This window comes from Callorhinus ursinus, unplaced genomic scaffold (genome assembly GCF_003265705.2).
Source record: "Callorhinus ursinus isolate GAN/ISIS: 27379988/994484 unplaced genomic scaffold, GSC_fseal_2.0 scaffold6, whole genome shotgun sequence".
Lineage (NCBI taxonomy): Eukaryota > Metazoa > Chordata > Mammalia > Carnivora > Otariidae > Callorhinus > Callorhinus ursinus.
The window spans coordinates 50,382,986-50,405,069 of NW_027397068.1; the positions used below are offsets into that span (position 1 = coordinate 50,382,986).

Below are 22,084 nucleotides of genomic sequence, written 5' to 3' on the forward strand. Positions count from 1 at the left end.
ACTTTTTCACAAGAGTGTAAACCATTGACTTATCTTATACTAAGCACTCATTCAGAAAATCAGCATCATTTGAATTTTCCTCCACTACTTTTTAGGTACTATTACAAATATTTTTATTGACTGAGGCATAAAATTTTTTCCTTACTGTTTTTTTAAATAGATAGTTGCTGACAAACCCCCAGCTGTTGTTGTTGTTAATTAATGTTCATAAAAAAATATTTTTTTTTAGTTTATGTGGATTTAAAAAATTGTAACGGTTCATTTTGATGCAAGTTATTTACATGAATGCTCCCTGCTTACTACTCTTCACAATTGGTGTTTAGACGAGTCAGAGATAGTAGATGGAGGCAAAAGTAATGAAGATACTTTAACTTTCTGTTTAACTTAATGTGATAATGGTTTTGTATATCAAATACTTTCACTTTCTACTTAAGTATTTGTTAAATGTTTTATATAATATGGGTGGCATAATATATAATCCTTTCCTTTGGAAAGTACAAGAGTTTTTGAGGCCAGGCCTACTGTTAGTAAAGCTTTCTTCCTGTGGCTGGAACACAAAAATGCCAACCCTAAGGATGGGCCCCCAAAGGCTGAGCTCTTGCGCCATGCATGAAAATGGCCTCCTTGCTGCCACACAAATGAAAGGGTTGCAGTTTTGGTCGTGTGCCTATACTTTTGCCCCCTAGTGCTGCTAACAACTGTCTTCCTTTCCTGCCCCTTTGAACACAAATGCGTGTTGAAGAGAAAATGGGATGTTGAGAATTGGGATGTTAATTTAACTAAATTAACTAATTTAACTAAATTAACATAATAGCTCTTGAATTAAAATCAAAATTTAGTATATAATTCCTAAGTTCGTCTGTAGCATGTCTGCATCTAAGATGTTGGAATCTGGGATTTTAGAATTAGATGGGATCTTAGAAACCATCTAGTCTCCTCTTCCACTGAATGGAAGACTCATTCTGTAACATCCCGAACTGTTGGTTAATTCTCTAGCCCCGCTGCCTTTTTTTTTTTTTTTGAGACTTCTCTTCTGTGGAGGCTACTGCTTTGTAGGTACTTGTTTATTGGTGTGGCTTTGAGATTTGCTGCCATGTGACGTTAACTGGTTCTATCATTTTCCTTTTTATTCAGATATTTGAGAACAACTGCTATCTTTTCTTTCCTGTGCTAAATGTCCTGAGACTTTCCTCACACAACTATTTTTGTATTTCATACCATCCTACTTTCCTCTGGATATCTGTTGTCATTGTCCTCTTTAAATGATAATGTTAGGACATTCTAGACGTTTCAGTCACAAAAAAGACTATTACGTCCTTTGCTCTGGGCACTCCTATCTAACCTAGCTTTTTGTTTGTCTTTTAAGTAATTACAATTTCATGTTGCCTTAGTGTGGCCTAGTATGAAGTAATGTCTTTTTCTTAAATACCCTTTAAAATTGTTATGGAAATTTTCAGACAGAATTGTAGGGAAAATAGTATAACAAGTACCCATATATCCCCTAGTTTTAACAATTGTTAACAATTTTTTTTTAAAGATTTTATTTATTTATTTGACAGACACAGTGAGAGAGGGAACACAAGCAGGGGGAGAGGGAGAGGCAGGCTTCCCGCGGAGCAGGGAGCCCCATGCGGGGCTCTATCCCAGGACCCTGGGATCATGACCTGAGCCAAAGGCAGACGCTTAACGACTGAGCCACCCTGAGCCACCCAGGCACCCCGAATTGTTAACAATTTTAACAATTGTTCAATTGTTAACAATTAAACGATTTAATATATGTTAACATATATCCCCTAGTTAAACAGTTGTTTAAATAATTGTTACTCTTTACAATTAAGAAATGAAATAGTAACATGACATTTTTTGATCCTAAAATACAATTATGTCTATTATCCAAATCTGTATCTCAGAGTAGATTGTCCCAATTTGTTTGATTCCCATGGCAAGATGCCAACATCTAGGGAATCATCTGAAACCTTATCCAAATCTAATTGTTACTCAATTCAGACAATGACAAATGCTTGTATTTTAATGTAAATTATACACATGACATGCCTCCCTGAATATTTTAGTATGCATCTCTAAAAAATAAGCATATTTGTCTCCATAACCACTCTATCATTCCGTGTAACAAAATGAACAGTAATTCCCCAATATCATCTATCACTCAGATCCATACTGATTGCCCTCAAATATTTCTTACAGCTGGTTTGTTCAAGCCGGGATTCAGTCAAGGACCATGACAAACAGATGTTTTGCTCATCTTAATAAAAAGGTGGGCTTTAAAATTTGTCAGTGTTACATTTTATTTTATTGATACTGCCTCATTGGGCTAGCCCAGGAATTGAGAAGCTTTTTTTTAAAGGAACTGATAGTAACTATTTTAGTCTTGTGGGTCATTTGGTCTTCGTCAGAACCGCTCAGCTGTGTCACGTAGCCATTCGGTAAATACTGGAGCATGGCATGTTCCAATAACACTTTTTTTTTTTTTTTTACAAAATAGCCACTGGCCCATTGGCCATAGTTTGCTGACCCCTGCCTAACCTGTTGTGATATCCAGTTTTTTCATCTGTTAATGTTACTGTTCTCAGGCTTTGCATCAGTTCATTAAATACTACTATTTGATAATAAAATTCAACTACCTGTTAATCCATCAAACAGTAATAGCTGCCATATAATGAGCGCATGCTGTATGCAATGTACTGGACATAGATAACCGTATTTAATCCTTAAAAGCACCTTGGGAGGTGCAGTGATACCACCAGTTTTCAGAAGACAAAATTAAGAAGTAAGGTATCTCCTATACTATTAAACAGATGTGAAAGAACACCGTCTTTTTAGAAGGCAAAAACGTTAGTTTGGTCATAGGCATGTGTTGAGAGACTGTCAAGTAATCTGTTGGAATCTGGGCACAAGATGTCTATTTCCTAATGTGCTATTTTGAGAGCTTCTTAGAGAATAGATTACTTGGATGATATGCCTCACTTGTAGAAAAGAACAATTTTCAGGAGACCGTGAGGGTTCGTGTTGTTTGCAAATTGCTCTATATATTGCTCTATATTCAGTCTTCCCCTACTTCTGCCATTTCTCAAATCATGGATGGTAATTTTGTGGTTAAAGCATTGGAGGCCCCTCCCTCAGTATCCTCAGATGCAACTTGAATACACTTAAAGTAGCTAGATTCTACTTTTCTGTATTCTCAGGTTTATTTGGTTTTGTTCTTTTGGCTTTTTACTGGATTTTAGGGGTTTGCCTTGTTTTGATGACAGTGTTTATTGTAGCCTTTCAGTTTAAATATCTTTCCTGGCATGGAAAATATAGAATATAGTACAGACATAACTGGTTTTATTGCTCTTCACAGATTCTGAGTTTTTGGCAAATGGAAGGTTTGTGACAGTCCTGCACCAAGCAAATCTATTGGCACCATCTTTCCAACACTTTGAAAAGTCTCTCAGTATTTTAGACTTACTCATTATTGCTATATTTGTTATGGTGATCAGTGATCTTGGATGTTACTCTGTAATTGTTTTGGGGCACCATGAAATGTACCCATGTAAGATGGCAAGCTTTATCAAGAAATATTGTATGTGTCTGTCTGTTTCACCAACTGGTCATTCCCCTCTCTCTCTCCTCAGGCCCCCCTATACCCTGAGACACAACAATATTGAAATTAGGCCAGTTCATAATCATACAGTGACCTTTAAGTGTTCCAAGTGAAGGGAAGAATTACACAGCTCTCACTTTAAATCAAAAGCCAGATATGATTATGCTTAGTGAGAAAGGCATGTCAAAAGCTGGGATAGGCCAAAAGTTAGGTCTCTTGTGCCAGGTAGCCAAGTTGTGGATGCAAAGGAAAAGTTCTTGAAGGAACTTAAGAGTACTATTCCAGTAAACGCATGAATGTGTGCTTTCTTGCTGATATGGAGAAAATTTGAGTGGTCTGGATAGAAGATCAAACCAGCCACCAGATTCCCTAATTTGGAATCTGGTGGCTGGCCAGATTCCAGCCAAAGCCTAATTCAGAGCAAAGCCCTAACTCTCTTCAATTCTGTGAAGGCTGGAGAGGTGAGGAAGCTGCAGAAGAAAGTTTGAAGCTCATAGAGGTTGGTTCATTAGGTTTAAGGGAAGAAGCCATCTCCATAACAGAAAAGTGCAGGGTGAAGCAGCAGGTGCTGATGTAGAAGCTGCAGCAAGTTCTCCAGAAGATCCGGCTCGGATCATTTATGAAGCTGGCTACATTAAACAACAGATTTTAAATATAGACAAAACAGCTTTAGATTGAAGAAAATGCCATCTGAGGCTTTCATAGCTAGAGAAAAGTCCATGCCTAGCTTCAAAGAATAGGCTCTTTTGTTAGGGGCTAATGCAGCTGATGACTTTCGGTTGAAGCCAGTGCTCATTTACCGGTCCAATTATCCTAGAGCCCTTAAGAATTAGACTAAAGCTACTCTACCTGTGCTCTGTAAATATAACAAAACTTGGATGACAGCACATCTGTTTACAACATGGTTTACTGAATATTTTAAGTCCACTGTTGAGGAATCAGATTCCTTTCAAAATATTAACTGCTCATTGACAATGCACCTGGTCACCCAAGAGCTCTGATGGCGATGTACAATGAAATGAATGCTATTTTCATGCCTGCTAACACAACGGCCATTCTGCAGTCCATGTATCGAGGAGTCATTTCAACTTTCAGGTCTTACTATTTAAGAAATACATTTCCATAAGGTTATAGCTGCCACAGATACTGATTTCCTCTGGTAGATCTGGGCAAAGGAAATTGAAAACCTTCTGGAAAGGATTCACCATTCTAGATGCCATTAAGAACATTTGTGATTCGTGGGAAGAGATCAAAGTATCCACATTAACAGGAGTTTGGAAGATGCTGATTTCAACCCTCATGGATGACTTTAAGGGGCTCAGGACATCAGTGGAGGAAGTGACTGCAGATGTGGTAGAAAAAGCAAGAGAATGAGAATTAGAAGTGCAGCCTGAAGATGTGACTGAATTGCTGCAATCTCATGATCAGACTTGAGTGGATGAGGAGTTACTTCTTACAGATGAGCAAAAACGTTTTCTTGAGATGCAGTCTACTCCTGGTGAAGATGCTGTGAAGATTGTTGAAGCAACAACAAAGGATTCAGAATATTACATACGCTTAGTTGATAAAGTAGTAGGTTTAGTAGATTGAGAGGATTGACTCTCAACTTTGAAAGAAGTTCTAACAGTGGCTCAATGCTATCAAACAGTATCACATGCTATAGAGAAACTGTTCATAAAAGGAAGATCCAATCCATCTGGCAAATTTTATTACTGTCTTTCTCTGAGAAATTGCCACAACCTCCAACCTTCCGCAGCCACCACCTGATCAGTCAGCAGCCATCAACATCAAGGCAAGACCCTCCACCAGGCAAAGATTGACTTGCTAAAAGCTCAAATGATGGTTAGCTTTTTTTTTTTTTTACAATAAAGTACTTTTTAAATAAGGTATGTACATTGATTTTTTTAGACATAATGCTGTTGCACACTTAATAGACTACAGTATAGGGCAAACACAACTTTTATATGCACTGAGAAACCAAAAAATTCATTTGATTTGCTTTATTGGGTTACTCACTTTATTATGGTGGTCTGGAACCAAACCCACAATGTCTGCAAGGTGTACGTGTAGTCTTTGATGAACTTTGTCTTAAGAGCCAGCAGGTGGCGGTGTTTTCCAAGTAATGCTTTAAGGTTGCAGTTTGCGATGGTTGGTCAAGTAATGTTTTTGAATACCGCTAGAAAGTCAGAGAACCTAAAACACAATTTGTTCTTATCCCTAAAATCATCGAGTGAGGAAGAAGCTGCTTCAACTTCTATGATGCATTTTTTTCTAAGACTATTTAAAAATTTTTAGAGATACAATTGACATGTAACATTATGTTTCAGGTATACAGCTTAATGATTCAATATATGTATGAGTTACAAAATAATCACCACACTATGTCATTAACATCCATCACCATACATAGTTACAAATTCTTTTTCTTGTGATGAGAACTTTTAAAATCTCTCTTATCAGCTTTCAAATATAGGAAACAGTAGTATTAACTCTGGTCACCAGGCTGTACATTATAACCCCAGGACTTACCTATTTTATAACTGGAAGTTTGTCCTTTTGACCACAATTATAATGCATTTAATAAAAATCTAGAAATATGACATTTCCTGAAGTTAAGACAGGTGCAGTTTTGAACTTTGCTTTTTATTAGAAAATATTGGACAACTCATAGGCATTTACTTGAGACACAGGACAAAACACCTGATTAAACCATGGGCAGTGAGAAAGTTATTGATAATTATATTGAAATCACGGGCGCCTGGGTGGCTCAGTTGGTTAAGCGACTGCCTTCGGCTCAGGTCATGATCCTGGAGTCCCGGGATCGAGTCCCGCATCGGGCTCCCTGCTCATCAGGGAGTCTGCTTCTCCCTCTGACCCTCCCCCCTCTCATGTGCTGGCTCTCTCATTCTCTCTCTCAAATAAATAAATAAAATCTTAGAAAAAATTATATTGAAATCAAAATAGAATTAATTTGATTTTTCTTATAGTAATTTTATATATATGTTGTTTTACTACACTGTACAAAAAATTGAAGAATATTATTTGTTAATACTCATGAAAAAACTATTGGAATCTTAAAATTTGAGATGAATTTTTATTTCTACCATGTTTGCTTTTTTTAGTTGTATTATTTCTACTTTTATCTTATTATTTTCTTCCTTATATACTTATGGTTGTTATTTACTTGATTTCTTGGATCAAATGCTTAAGTCATTTGTTTCCAAGCTTCTTGTTTTCCAATAGGTATTCCTTTCTTGTTTTTAACCTTGTCTTTAATTGAAGTATAGTTGACATATACAATATTATATTAGTTTGAGGTGTACAACTTAGTAATTCCCTATTTATATGCATTAAAAAGTGCTTATGACGATAAATGTAGTTGCTGTCTGTCACCATACAAAGTTACTACGATATTATTGACTGATATTCCCTGTGCTGTACTTTTAACCCCAGTGAATTATTTATTTTAAAACTGGAACTTTGTACCTCTTAACCCCCTGTATGTCACCCATCCCCACACCCACCTTCCCCTCTGACAATAATCAGTTTCTGTATTTTTTAGTCTCTGCCTTTGTTGTTGTTTATTTGTTTTGTTTTTTAGATTCCACATATAAGTAAAATTTTTGTTTGATTAATTTCACATAGCATAATACCTTCAAGGTACATCCATGTTGTAGCAAATGGCAAAATTTCATTCTTTTTTATGGCTGAGAAGTATTCCGTTGTATATACACATATTCCACATCTTTTTTATCCATTCACTCACTGATGGACACTAGGTTGTTTCCATATCTTGGCTGTTGTAAATAATACTGTGATGACCATAGGGATGCATATATCTTTTCGATTTGACGTTTTCCTTTTCTTCAGATGAATATCCAAAAGCAGAATTGCTGGATCATATGTTATTTCTATTTTTAATTTTTTGAGGAACCTCCATACTGTTTTCCATAGCAGCTGCACCAATTTACATTCCCACGAACAGTGCACAAAGGTTCCATTTTCTCCACATCCTCACCAACATTTGTTTTTTGTCTTTCTGTTAACAACCTTTCTAACACATATGCAGTGATAGCCCATTGTGGTTTTGATTGGCATTTCCCTGATAACTAGTGACACTGAGTATCTTTTCATGTGCCTGTTGACCATCACTATGTCTTTTTTGGAAAAATGTCTCTTCAGTTCCTCTACCCATTTTTTAATCAGATTATTGTTCTTTACTATTGAGTTATAGGAGTTCTTTATATTTTTTGGATATTTACCTTTTATCGGGTCTATGATTTGCAACTGTTTTCTCCCATTCAGTAGGTTGCCTTTTCATTTTGTTTGCTATGCAAAAGCTTTTTAGGTTAATCTGTCTCCCACTTGTTTGTTTTTGCTTTTGTTGCCTTTGTTTTTAAAGTTAGATCCAAAAGTCAGGGGCACCTGGGTGGCTCAGTTGGTTAAGCATTTGACTTTGGCTCAGGTCATGATCTTGGGGTCCTGGGATCGAGCCCCGGGTCCGGCTCCTTGCTCAGCGGGAGTCTGCTTCTCCCTCTCCCTCTGACCCTTTCCCCACTCGTGGGTTCTCTCTCTCTCCCTCTCTCTCAAATAAATAAATAATCTTTTTAAAAAAATAAAGTTAGATCCCAAAATTCAATGCAAAGACCGATATCAAGGAACTTTACCACCTATTTTCTTCTAGTTTTATATTTCCAGGTTTTACATTTAAGTGTCTAATCTGTTTTGAGTTAATTTTTGTGTATGGTATAAGATAGTGTAGTTTTATTCTTTTGAATGTGGCTGTCTAGTTTTCCTCTACACCGCTTATTGAAGAGACTCTCTTTTCCCCATTGTATATTTTCACCTCCTTTTTCATAAATCAGTGGACTGTATATGCATGGGTTTTATTTCTGAGTTCTATTCTGTTTTATTGATCTCTGTGCCTGTTTTTATGCTAATGCCATACTGTTTCGATTACTGTAGTTTTGTAATATAGTTTGAAATCAGGGTCCAGCTTTGTTCTTTCTCAAGATTGCTTTTATGGTTCCATACAAGTTTTAGAATTGTTTGTTCTGTTTCTGTGAAAAATACCATTGGAATTTTGATAGAGATTGCATTGAATCTGTAGATTGTTTTGTGGTGGTACGGACATTTTAATATTAATTCTTTCAATCCACGAGTATGGTATATCCGTTTATTTGTTTATTTTTCAGTTTCTTTCATCAGTGTCTTACAATTTTCAGTGTATAGGTCTTTCACCTCCTTGTTTAAATTTATTCCTGGGTATTTTATTCTTTGTGATGCTATTGTAAAGTGAGTTTTTAAAATTTCTCTTTCTGATAGTTGTTGCTAATGTATAGAAACAGAACAGATTTATATATTGATTTTGTATCTTGCAACTTTACTGAATCCATTTATGTTATAGCTGTTGTGGTGGAGTCTTTAGGGTTTTCTGTATTTAAAATCATGTCGTCCACAAAAAGTGACAGTTTTACTTTTTTCCTTTCCAATTTGGATCCATTTTCTTTTTCTTGCCTAATTGTTCTAAGATTTCTAATACTATGATGAGTAAAAGTGGTAAGAGTAGGCATCCTTGATTCGTTCCTGATCTCAGAGGAAAAGCTTGGAGCTTTTCAACATTCAGTATGATGTTAGCTGTGGGGTGAATCTTTGTTAATAATATCCAGCACTACTCCCTTATTTTACAAGATAGATAAATTAATTGCAAGTGTTTTTTTTTATTTGTTTGTTTGTAATGCTTCAAAAATATGGAGTCTTTCATGTAGGATGTCTCTTTTTTAAGTACTGACTTCATATTATATCCTTGATATAAAACCTATGAGAGCAATAGTATTTTCTGAGGCTGCTTGCCAGATTATATTCATGTAAAATATGAACATTGAGTAACTGAAGATGAGCTAGGCCTGTGACCTCATTTTTAGAATTTAAGTTGCTCAAGTACAGACACAATCACCTATTTTGTATTAATTTCAAGGTTTCTTTGCATTCACCAAGATTTGCTTTACACCTACTCTCTTGACTTTTTTTACCCTATATATTGCCCTTGTATTCTCCCCTTAATTTATTTTAACCTGTTTGGTGTTAAAAAATCTGTGTGAAACAGTAAATTTGACATAGTTTCTTCATAGTTTCTCCTTAAGTAGTGCTTTCTATAGCCTGTCTCATGGGATGTGTATCCATTAGGATGAGGTTTGGCAGCATATAACAAAAATCCAACATGTTCAGGCCTGATATGGAAATTGATTTTTCTCTCACGTTCATCAAGTCTGGAATTAGGAAGTGAAAAGATAATAAGGAGTTTCACTGTATCGGGAATTCAGGCCTCTTCTCTCTTCCTGTTCTACTGTCCTTATCACATAGTCTCATGATCCCAAATGACTACTTGAGCTCCAACTCCTATCCAAACTCCAAGCAATAAAAGTGAAGAAGGGTGGAAAGGCAAAGGGGTCTTTGCTGGCTTAGTTTGGTCACTCTAAGCAGTCTTTTCTTCCCCAAAGACACAAAACCAGTTATTTGATTTTACATTTCATTAACCATGACAGGTCCATGTGGCCTCTTGGCTGTTCCCAGGGAGCCTTGAAAGTATGTAGAGTATTTGATTTCTCCCACACTGTACCCAGCTAGATTCTGTTGGGTTCTGTTCATTGTGAAGGAAGGATAGAATGGATGTTGAGGTAAGCAACTAAGAGCTTCTTTACCTCACAGTTACTGCACAGTTTTTATAGGAACATAGGAAACCCAGTGAGGTCTAGGTGGCTCAATATCTGGTTTATAATATAATCATGGGAAATGATACTAAGGTATCTCTGCTCTGCCTGCTGATTTAAACTTATTTGATCTGTATTAACTGTCATTTTTGTGTTATTGTTACCAGAGACATGCGCTGAGTACTTTTTATACCTTCTCTATAATCCCTACACTTTCTGGTAGGGCACTGTCTTTCATGCCACAAGTGAGAAGACTGAGGCCCAGACAGATTGCATAACTTGTCAGGTCCTCATGACTGGTGAAGTGGTGAGTCAGATATTGATCCCACTGTTTAAGATCAGTATTGATAACTGCCTCTGTCCTCTTTGTTAATCTGTCTACATATATAGCTATCCACTGCTACCCCTGTTCCACTCCTTGTACATAAAAATTGTTTGAGGTTGCTCAGATATACACAAAAAACGACAAAACAAGAGGATAAGCAGATGGAAGGGAATATAAATGTGAGAAAACCTGATGAAGCTAAGATACATGTGGTACACAGAGCTGAATGCTCCATCATCCCAGACTGGTGCTGGAAGGCTTGGTCTGACTTGTGTTCTATCAAATACTAAAAGACAGGAAAACAAGCTTGAATTTTCTTTATTGGGACTCTTGGCGTCTTTGTTGTTTTAATCATAGAATAATTTGAATCCTTATAAGGAATACTAGTTTTTCATTTTGCAGCTTCCAGGAATCTTTAAAGGTCATTATAATAGTAATGTTAGTGTTTTCTGGTTTTCTCTTTGTGGGTTAGTAAGCTGAGAGAAGCAGGAACCTAGGGACACCTGGGTGGCTCAATCAGTTGAGCTTTGGACTCTTGGTTTTGGCTCAGGTCATGATTGTGAGATCAAGCCCCACCTGGGCCGTGCTGAACATGGAGTTTGCCTGAGACTCTTTCTCTCTCTCTCTCTCTCTGCTCCTCCCCACCTCTCCAATAAATAAATAAAAGTAGAAACCTAGTCAAAAAGAATTTTTTAGCTGGATATGGGTCATACGCTTTTAGTAAAAACGAGGGCTCATTTTTGTTTGTTTATGGAAATGCTCATATCATAGTTTTGAAAGGTGTATTTTGGAAGACTGTGATCTTGACAAAAATGGTGGTGTGCTTTTTACCAGCGCTCCTTGAAGACAAAAGATTTTGTCTTACTCATTTTTTTCTCTGGTGTCTTCAGTGTATGGAAGATATTTGATGAGTGAAGAATGAATGAATGACTAGTAAATGAGAAAAATCTGTTAACTAATATAATTAATATTTCTCCTTCTTTAAACAAGTAAGCCAGGTACCTAAAATAGAGGAAAAATAGGTCATCTTTTTTTTTTTTTTTTTAGCCCTGGCAAGTTGTATGGGGTGGGTTATAGTAATGATTGGACATTGGGACCACGAAGTCCAGCCCTTGAACTTGGTATATTTGGAGAATTGCTGTAACTGTGATACACCTGAAACATAGTGGTTGTCAAGGCAAGTAGCAGGAGATGAGTCTGGTAGGCTCCTGGCATGTAAAAGTTCCTTATTAATTGTAAGGAATACAAGTCAGGTCCAGATTTTAAAAGATTTTATATGATGTGTTTGTCATCTTTTTGAAAATGACTTTTTTAATGGGCAACAGAAGGGACATGATTTGGTTTGAATAACATTTAAAAAATAAATAATGTAATTCATTTCTTGTATTTTAATTTTTAGGACTATTTGTGAAGAATAAATTAACAGAATATTTACTTTATTTTGTTTTATTTCTCAGGATGTGATCTTCGTGGTGGGAAGCTAAGTTTTTAAACTACCCCAATGGATGCAGACAGTGATGTTGCATTGGACATTCTAATTACAAATGTAGTCTGTGTTTTTAGAACAAGATGCCATTTGAACTTAAGGAAGATTGCTTTGGAGGGAGCAAATGTAATTTATAAGCGTGATGTTGGAGTAAGTATCTTAATTTTGGTATGTGTGCTATATAGACTAATTTTATAGTGCTGTGAATCATATTCTAAAACATATTCTCTATACAGATAGTTTATGAACACCTTACCATGTACCAGTTGTACTGAATACAACATTGAGCCTTGTAGAAGTGGCCCCTCCTCCCATGAAGTGTCAGCTTTTGGATGTTCCCTGTCTCCAGGTCTTAGCAAAGAATTCACAGGCTACTAGAATTTTACTGTTCTCTCAATTTCTTTTAAATGAAGAAGGGGACATTTATATGTGGCATATACTTATTCAAATATAATTTTTTAAGGGCTCCTGGGTGGCACAGTTGGTTAAGTGTTAGAGTCTTGGTTTTGGCTCAGGTCCTGGGCTCAAGTTGTGAGATCAAGCCCTGTGTCAGGCTGTGCTCTCAACGCGGAGACTGCTTAAGTACCTCTCTCCCTCTAGCCCTCCCTCCACTCTCACTTTCTTTTTCTCAAATAAATCTTTAAAAATATATAGTCACGTGAATGATGTATGATATGAATGATGCCCTAATATATATGTTGTGATTTTTGTAGTATATTTTAATACCCCTCTTTATTTAGCCAAAATTGTTGGTATTCTTTAGTAACAAATTGCTCAAAATAATATGGGTCATATCCTAACCCAGACACTATATATTTCAGTTTTTGTTAGACCTGTAATATTTAAAATAAAAGCATTGATAACTTGCTTTTAACCTTAATGAGATTAACATTACAAATGACAATGTGTGTTCACTGGCTTTTATAAATCAAATGATATTGAAATATATATCTTATACACTTATCATGAAAATTATGAATGTATGTGAAGGCTCTAGCTCTAAAAATTAGGTGCCAGTATATCTCAGTAAATTATCATTAGCTCTTAGTACTAGAAACTAAGTTAAGATGAATTAAATTCAATTAAAAATTGCAGTGACCCACAATTAAAGATTTTCAAGTTCATCAGTAATGCCATCGTCACCTAAATAAAGGAAAAAGATATCTGCTAAGAAGGTTAGAGAGTGAAATGCCTAGTACTGCTTTGGAACTTAGCATGCCATGTGACAGGGAAGTGATTTTTCATAGAAGGTTAATTGAAGAAGCTGAATTGGTGGATAAGGTGGTGGTGAAAGACAATTAAATGCAGAATAAACTCTGTTTCTCAGCCCCTTGTGTATGAAATTTTATAATATCTCTTAATTCAAGTTTAATTTGGCTCGTTGTTAAATTTTATCCTTCCAGCTTTTTAGTTTGATAATATGACATATGACAGAGAAAGGGTGAAACTCCAAAAGTAACAGAAGTTTTAAGGAGATGTTACAGTATTCAGTAAACATTTATCTCTTATGCATAATGGGCATATAATATTTTCCATAAGTGAAAAATTGCAATGAAAATTTAAATTCACACTGTTCTCTTGGACCTTAGTCCTTGACTGATTTATGCTCACTCTGTAGGTAATTTCATTCAAACCCACAACCTTAAATGCCTTTCATATCTAAGGAATCTAAAATTACATCTCCAGGTCCAACATTTGTCCTGCACTCAAGATTTGTATATTGAACTTGAATATGTAGTAGGCATCTCAATTGTAAGATACAGTATAATGATGAGTACCATGAAGCAGAATAAAGCAAGGTAGGAGGTTGGGGAGCAATGCGGAGATGGGTGCTTTGTGGAGTGGTCAGGGAAGGCCTCTCTATCTGACATCTGGTGAGAGAAAGAAAGTGAGAATATTGAAGGAAGAGTATTCCAGACGAAAATAGTAGCAATTACTGCAAAACTCCTGAGGTTTGAATAAGTTTGGCATCTTTAAGGATCCATGCAAATTGCAAATTCCAGTTATGTGACTAGGGTGGAATGAGAGTTAAAAAGTTTGCATGCTTGTAGCACATTGATTTCAAGTATATAGTAAGACGTTTATACAGACCTTGTATTTTTAATTAATTAAATGTCCTTTTGAATTAATATGTTCTTTGTGTTCAGTATGGTACTTGATTTCAGAATGGATGATTTGGAGAACAGTTATTTATTTCAGTCTTGGGTAAGCGTTGAGTAGTAGTTACACTTTTATTAAAATGGCCACATGGAGCAGAATCATAAGTGAAAATTAACACTTAATATATAACCACGTTTTTGTTTTATTTTGTTCTTTTGCAGAAAGTATTAATGAAGCTTAGAAAACCTAGAATTACAGCTACAATTTGGTCCTCAGGAAAAATTATTTGCACTGGAGCAACAAGGTAAATTTTACTTGAATTTTTTACTTGAATTTTTAAATTTTTCCTTCGTGGAAAGGACATTTTCCTAGACTTAAAACAAAATCACGTGTACAATTTGTTATGTTTGTCAGTATAAAATTCATTTCCTGTGTAACTGATAATCTTTTCTTTCCTTAAAACCATAGTGAAGAAGAAGCTAAATTTGGTGCCAGACGTTTAGCCCGCAGTCTGCAGAAACTAGGTTTTCAGGTAACATTTTCAAAAAACATCCAAACTACAAATATTATGGGATTTAATTTATAAAGTTAAACTTTTTAATTTGATAGACTAAAGAAATCACACAGAGGGGTGCCTGGGTGGCTCAGTCAGTTAAGTGTCTGACTTTAGCTCAGGTCATGATCTCAGGGTCCTGGGATTGAGCCCTGCCTCGGGGCTTCCTGCTCAAGGGGGGCCTGCTTCTCCCTCTCCCTCTGCCACTCCCCTGTTTGTGCACGGTCTCGCTCTCCCTCTCTCTCTAATAAATAAATAAAATCTTTAAGGAAAAAAAAAAGAAATCACACAGATACTCTTCTCATGATTGGCCTTTTTCTTATTGTCCTTCAGTACAAAAATTTAGTAGCAAACTCTTACTCATGTGAGTACCTGTAAAGGATCTTGGCATTTTCACTAACCCCTTGCTCACTGAGAGACTTGTTGCCTTTCAAGTGAACTGCCTTTTCAACTCTTTTAGGCTGTTCAGTTCTCACCAAAAAAATCTTGTTTTTGATCATCTCAAGAGTGGTATGTCGGGATGATGAGTAGAGAGTAGGGCCATATGTTTGAAAAGTTAAAGTGTATTTGTTTTTATAGATAGCTATCACATAAATTATAAAGAAGAAAAAAGAACTACAATGGAACTTCCACAGATCTATGCATTTAATGGCTAAGATTAAACAGTGTTCCTACGTATTACGGTTAGCGAGAACATTACTCTTATAATAGGGAATTGTGATTATTTAAAATATGCCGAACTGGGCGCCTGGGTGGCTCGGTTGGTTGGGCGACTGCCTTCGGCTCGGGTCATGATCCTGGAGTCCTGGGATCGAGTCCCACATCGCGCTCCCTGCTCGGCGGGGAGTCTGCTTCTCCCTCTGACCCTCTTCCCTCTCGTGCTCTCTATCTCTCATTCTCTCTCTCAAATAAATAAAATCTTTAAAAAAATAAAATAAAATAAAATATGCCGAACTTACGTAATCTGTGCTTTAGCAATAACTACACTGTGTTGTAAGTTGAAAAGAATTCACATGACTAACTAATACCAACTATACACCAGTGTATAAGGACTCAGAAAAGGCTGCATTCTGTAAAATCAATCAGATGTATTAAAAATGACATAAATCAAAACAAAATGCACATTGTATAAAAAGGGACATTTGTAAGATTGGCTTGCTGTGTCAAAGCTGTGGTTTGGTCCACAAAAAGTACACACTGGTTGGTGCGCTCTCACGTGTAAAGTGACTGTCACTGGCAGGTTTTATCAAATATAATTTTATGGAGGCATAAATTTGAGTAAAATTAGTACATATTTCGGATTTGTTACATCATTTGCAAATGATGAGTAAATGAAAGAAAGATAAAGATGAGCTGTGGTCCCCAAAGAGGTGGGTCCAGGCTGCATGGAATTTGAATGAGCAGTGTTGGAAAGTTGAGTTTCTTTCTGACCTCTTCAGTCTTCCCTGAGGTGGAAGGTGCTGGAAAGGCATGGAAGTGCTGGTGGGTAGGGGGAGGGTTGGTGCTTGAGGAAAGTGGCAATATTGAGAGTCTTGACTGATGGTGGTGCCACTTTGGGACAGTTTTGTGACTTTCATCAACTGCCTTGTGCAAGTACTCAGCTGGAGAACAGTTAATCCAGAATTGTGGTTTTACTGGGAACATTTCAAAGCATAATAAGATACAGCCATTCAAGTTATTGGTAGGAGTGGCTGAAGTTACTTTTCAGCCTTGGAGCTTCTTGTCTTAGCAAAACATTGGAAGTGTTGAAAAAATCCCAGTTAAAAACAGTTTTCTCACCTTACCCCCGCAAAAAGAAAACTGATGAGCAGTTGTTTTTTTTTTCCCGATGAGTAATTTTTTTGTTTCAAAACAATTCATTGAGTTGTACTTCTTTCCTGTAGGTAATATTTACAGATTTTAAGGTCGTTAACGTTTTGGCAGTGTGTAACATGCCATTTGAAATCCGTTTGCCAGAATTCACAAAGAACAATAGACCTCATGCCAGGTAAGTCTTTGAAGAATCAAGACAACTTACCAAATTTGTAATTACTTGTCAACCTGTAAATATTTATATTAATTGTGATTTTTTTTTTTTTTTGGTATAGTTACGAACCTGAACTTCATCCTGCTGTGTGCTATCGGATAAAATCTCTAAGAGCTACATTACAGATTTTTTCAACAGGAAGTATCACAGTAACAGGTATTTTATGATATTGGAACCAAGCTTATGGTCAATTATGGTTTGAATGAGGTGCCTATATGAAACTGGAAATAATGTCTCATTTGCCCCCGTTAGTCACTTCTACTCCTCAAGGGGAAACAGTCTCCTGACTTTTAACACTGTAGTTTAGTTTTCTCTACTTTTATATACTATTTTAAAATATTATATATGCTATTTTGGATCTGTCTTCTTTCACTCATTATTATCTTAGTGTGAGATTCATCCATATTATTCCATGTAGTTGTAGATCAGTCATTCTTACTGCTGTATAGTATCCAGCATGTGAATTATACTGTCCATAAGCATTTGGGTAGTTTCCAGTTTGGACCTGTTAAGAATATTCTAGTATATATTTTCATTGTATGGTATTTCTTTAATTTATGATGTCTTGCATTTAAAATATTCAAGAGGAACCCATTTTATAAACTTCATGGAGAAGAGGTTTTATATAAGTAAAATAGGCAAATATCATTGGTACTTATCTGTCATGTCTTATGTGTATTTTGTTCTATAATTTTTGAGTCGTAAGTATTTAGAAGGGGTGGTTTCAAGCAACTAGGCATAGAGAACATTAGCACACAGGATGGCTTTAAAGGTACTGTATTTATAAATGGTACAGAAACATCACTTGGGATCCAATCTTCAGCTAAATTGAGTTCAGAAGAATTTCTTTGGTGTTCTTGAATTTCTCTTTGTATTCCTTCAGTCCTTAGAGGAAAATACACATTATTGACACCTTTAGACTCTCAACAAGTAAACCTAGTTTTGACTCATCCTGTGGGTTTTCACATCTTCCTTGGAGACTTTTAAAGCCTACTGCCAGCATCATGCCTGAATCTTAAAGTGGAGGGATGGTGAACAGACCCATTTGTTCCCTTCTTTCAACTTTCTCTTTCTACATTTTGGAGCCCAGACTTCTGAGAAGCCCCAAAGTCTATTGATCCATAGGTCCCTACTAAGTATAGAGTTTACAGTGCATAGGTAAAATCTGTATTTACTGAGTTGATAGATAGTTGAACAACATAATAACAGGCTGAGGATAATTGGGTTAATTAGTATGCATTATATATTTACATTTGGAACATGCTATGAAATGTTAACAATTCAGTGAACAGATACTGAGTGGTTCCCATAGGCAAAGCACTGTCCTGTGTGGGGGAGGGGAGGGTAATCAGGAAGGAGCAGACCCAGATGACACGTGGTCAGTACCTTCAGAGTTCACAGTGGGTACAATATGTACGTTTTCAGCATCTTTCAAAAGAATTAAGAATTTTGAAAAGTTTTATGAAAATATTTTCATCATCTCTTTTTATGTTTCTTTTTAGCTATTTAAATGGAGATTACATTTTTAAAAAGTTATTCCAAGCATTATATGGATTAATTCACATATACTGTCACCCCCTTCCCGCATGTGTGTTTCCCTATTTACTGAGTAAGCTGTGAGGATGAATGGCCAGATTAATATTAAACATGTGGCAGGTAGTGAGTACTAGTAAATCTGTGAGGGGTTTTTAGACCACTTAGTTAATAACCGCTCTCCAGTTTCCCAATACTTTGGAAGCAGCTTTGTTTTACTTTACTGGGTTCCTCAGTACTCCTATGAGCATCAGTGGTAGCCTAACCAAAAGCCAGGTTACAGTGACCAAAAGGATAGTGACCAAAATGTCTAGTCCCGTTTATCATTTCTTCCTTTAATCAGCATCTAACAGCGCTGTTAGATGTGATTTTTATATAAACTGCCTTCACACTGCCCTAAACCAAGGTGAATAATAGCATTTTGTGTTTCACATTTCCTTGAATTGTTCAGAAAAAATTTTACTCTCTTGGTTTTATTATGACTGTATAATTATGTAAAGTGTAGATCTTTTTTTTAAACAATTAATCTGATAGTCTAAACCATGTGAATGTTTTCAGTGCTGGGAAATGCATGTTCCTAGCGCTCGTCTCATGAGGCCTTTCTCCGTTGTGCTTGTTACAGGGCCCAACGTAAAGGCTGTTGCTACCGCTGTGGAACAGATTTACCCATTTGTGTTTGAAAGCAGGAAAGAAATTTTATAATTCATCACGTAATTGGTTAGAATCCCTAACTGAGCACCTTTTAAAACCTGCTGCACATTGGACTCAAAACAAAAGGAAAACTGGACCAACATTAATTGAGGAAATAGACTCTTTTATTCATTCACGGCTACAGTGTAAGCTCCAGGCCCTTTGGATTTTATTTCAAACCTTGCTGTAATATAAAAAGGAAGTTTACAAGACATGACATTGCTGCTTTTACAAAAGGACATTCTATTTATTTTCGCAGTAATTCTCATGTCCCCGTAAGCAGAGCTGTCACAGTGTGCACTACCTTAAATTGTTTCATTATTGTCATTATTTCTTCCCAGTTTGAGCTAATGTGTTTTATTTGTGAATAGTCTTTTACATTTTTGTATGCTGAATATGGGCACCAAAGAACCTGTAAAAGTTATCTTTTTCAATTGAATGTGCACAAATAAAAGTTTGGAAAAGATCTCTCTTCATATCCATTCTGTAACTTTTATTCCCCATTTTCTATTTTAACAAAAATTGTATTCATAATTCTTTTTTCTTTTTAATCTATGCAAGCTTAGACTTTTGCTAAAGTGTGTTGGCTTCTTTTTGAAGTGTATTTTGTAAATATATATATGCCACATGTGTATATTATCTTTTACTGCTCTGTTACCAAATATTAAATAGGAATTTTTTTCTTGCAGATTAGAAATAAAAGTATGTATATAAACTCTAGGGAGCGAACCGGAGTAGAACTTTATAGATTAAGCATAATGTTTTATGTTGCTAATTTAATATGATAGAAAATGTTAAATATCTTTTACAAGTTACGAAGTAGTTTTAAAAAGCGAAACCTCTTACCTACAAGATGGATAGGAGAAAGAAGCTGTGATGGGTTGTACCTCATATGGACTTTTGTTGTTCTGGTAAGACTCACCTCTAGTTGTAGGAAAGTAGTAATCTTAGGTTGGTGCTGAAGGCTCTACTAAGAGTCTTGTCAGAAGTTGATACATTGTGCTGTTTTAACAAGAAGTGCCCACAAGCTGCCTCTGTGCCACAGTATAATTATAATATAGTTCAACTTGAACTTGAAAGCCATTTTGCAAGATACGTCTTTCCCCTTGCTGTGTCTTATTTAATGGAGCTGAAGAGTGACTATTCAGTATTTGGGATTGCTCCTCTTATAAGGTTACAATAAATATGCATTTGTGAAACATTAGCCCTTCCGGCTCACCCAAGAGCCCTGGGGGTAGTACACGATCAGGCTGCACCTGTGTCTACCACTTGGGATTAGGAGGTTAGAACCAACAGTAATTTCACTTAGAAATAAAGCTGAGTGGAGAGTCCAATTAGCTTCCTAGTAGTAACTTAATAGAGACAATATTCCAACACAATCTTCCACTAAAACCTGAATTTTCAAAATGTTTTGAAAGTTTCATGAAAAATTGCAATGTCTTGTCCTCCGTGTTCTAGTTCATTTTCCTTACCATATTTATAAAGTCTTCCAAACCTAGCTTACATACTGCACTGAACAACATACATTATTTTATATATATTTTTATCTTCTTTTCTCTCGATGCCTTCCCCTACTGTGCCTCTCACTCTTAAATCGGGGGGCAAAGGCTAGCTTTTATATTTTCTTTCTTGTGAAAGACTTAATTTTATTTTCAAACTTCTCTTATTCTCTCTCTCTCTTTTTTTTTTCTTTTACATTGTGTTTATTTGCTTCATTTTAAGATCCAGCAGTATAGGGTAAACCTCATAAAATATAGAGGATACAATTTGGTGAAGAAGTCACAGGTTCTGTGAGACTATTTTTAAAAATTGAGATTTTCCACTTAGCTTTAATCAACAGTAATAAGTGACCTGTTTTGTAAATGTTCACAAAAAAAAAAAAAAGAAATATAGAAAAGGCGGAAAACACGATTATATGGCCAAGGTGCAGATCCAGATGTTGTAATATTTTCAGTATTCAAGTGACTTGAAAAGTAGGTAGATCAGTAGCTCATCAAAACGCTTTCTCAGAAAACAGGAAGAAAGACAATCTAACCAGTTCAGGTTTCAGGGCTGCTGTGTGAGTGTCACCTGGCAAAGTGTCATGGATAACCCACTAAACTTAATGAAGCTGGTAAGAATGAGCGTGTCTGATGTCTTCTGCTGGCTCTTCACAAGTGCTGTAAATTTTTTTATAAATAAAAACTGTGAATATATACATACAAATGATAAGTATTCCCCCTTTTTTTATTTTTGAAAATCAAAAAACTCTGGTTAGGGGTGTATTGGGTAAAAATTTGTTTGAAGACAGAATTATTTAGTTACAGACTCAGGATAATAGAAAAATACAAGCATGTTTAAGATACTGAAGTTGAAATCACTAGTGATAAACCTCCTAAGTTTATGAACAATTTCCTACCCATTTATGATGAATGGCTAAAACAAGAAATTGCTAATGTAGATATACAGTGTTTGAACTTTGAAGGAAACATGTAACAGTTTTGTTAAATATCTTACAATCTGTGATGCTTGACAAAGAAAAATTCGTATCGATTACCTGTCTTAATTTTTTAAAAATCAGCTCCACATATAATTCCACTGAGGATTCATAATAAATTTCTTAAACTGATCCTCTACAGAACACACTTTTCCTTCTCCTTTAAAATAAAACAAAAAACATGCTCTAACTTGCATAGGAAATGTGCTGTGGTAGAAGATCTCAAGTCTCTCCTTCCTTGTAACTTTCCCCTGCCAATCTTTATGTAATACATTTCAGAATCAGGACTTTCAGTCATTCTCCTGAGTCTCTGCTAATACAGTTTCACTATTACTTACATAGATTTATAGTCTTTCCATTTTGTTATAGGGGAATTCCTAGATCTTACACCCTTATATCAAACTGGGACAGTTTGTTAGGGGCCAATAGGAAAATTCCAGTCTAAATAACAAAGGGTTTTGGCTCTTAGGATTCTCTTTTCTTCAGGCCAATCATAATGTTTTATTCTTTTTCAAGTTAGGTTGTTCATGCTTTTAAGTTTTTGTGTGTCTCCCATAGCTTATAATAGTAATTTAATGGGT

At 35.9% G+C, this 22,084-nt stretch overlaps 1 protein-coding gene across 2 annotated transcripts in view; it reads left to right on the top strand.

Annotated features, from left to right (window-relative positions):
• The window catches only part of TBPL1 (TATA-box binding protein like 1), a 35,258-nt gene extending 15,763 nt beyond the window's left edge, over positions 1-19,495 (top strand). For both annotated transcript variants that reach the window (XM_025865630.2, XM_025865623.2), the window contains exons 2-7: positions 12,097-12,275; positions 14,447-14,529; positions 14,694-14,757; positions 16,662-16,765; positions 16,866-16,960; positions 18,960-19,495. In XM_025865630.2, the coding sequence (XP_025721415.1) occupies positions 12,141-12,275; positions 14,447-14,529; positions 14,694-14,757; positions 16,662-16,765; positions 16,866-16,960; positions 18,960-19,039 (561 nt within the window). In that variant the 5' untranslated portion in view covers positions 12,097-12,140 and the 3' untranslated portion in view covers positions 19,040-19,495. The remainder of the gene's footprint in view (positions 1-12,096; positions 12,276-14,446; positions 14,530-14,693; positions 14,758-16,661; positions 16,766-16,865; positions 16,961-18,959) is intronic.
• The last annotated feature ends 2,589 nt before the right edge of the window (positions 19,496-22,084 follow it).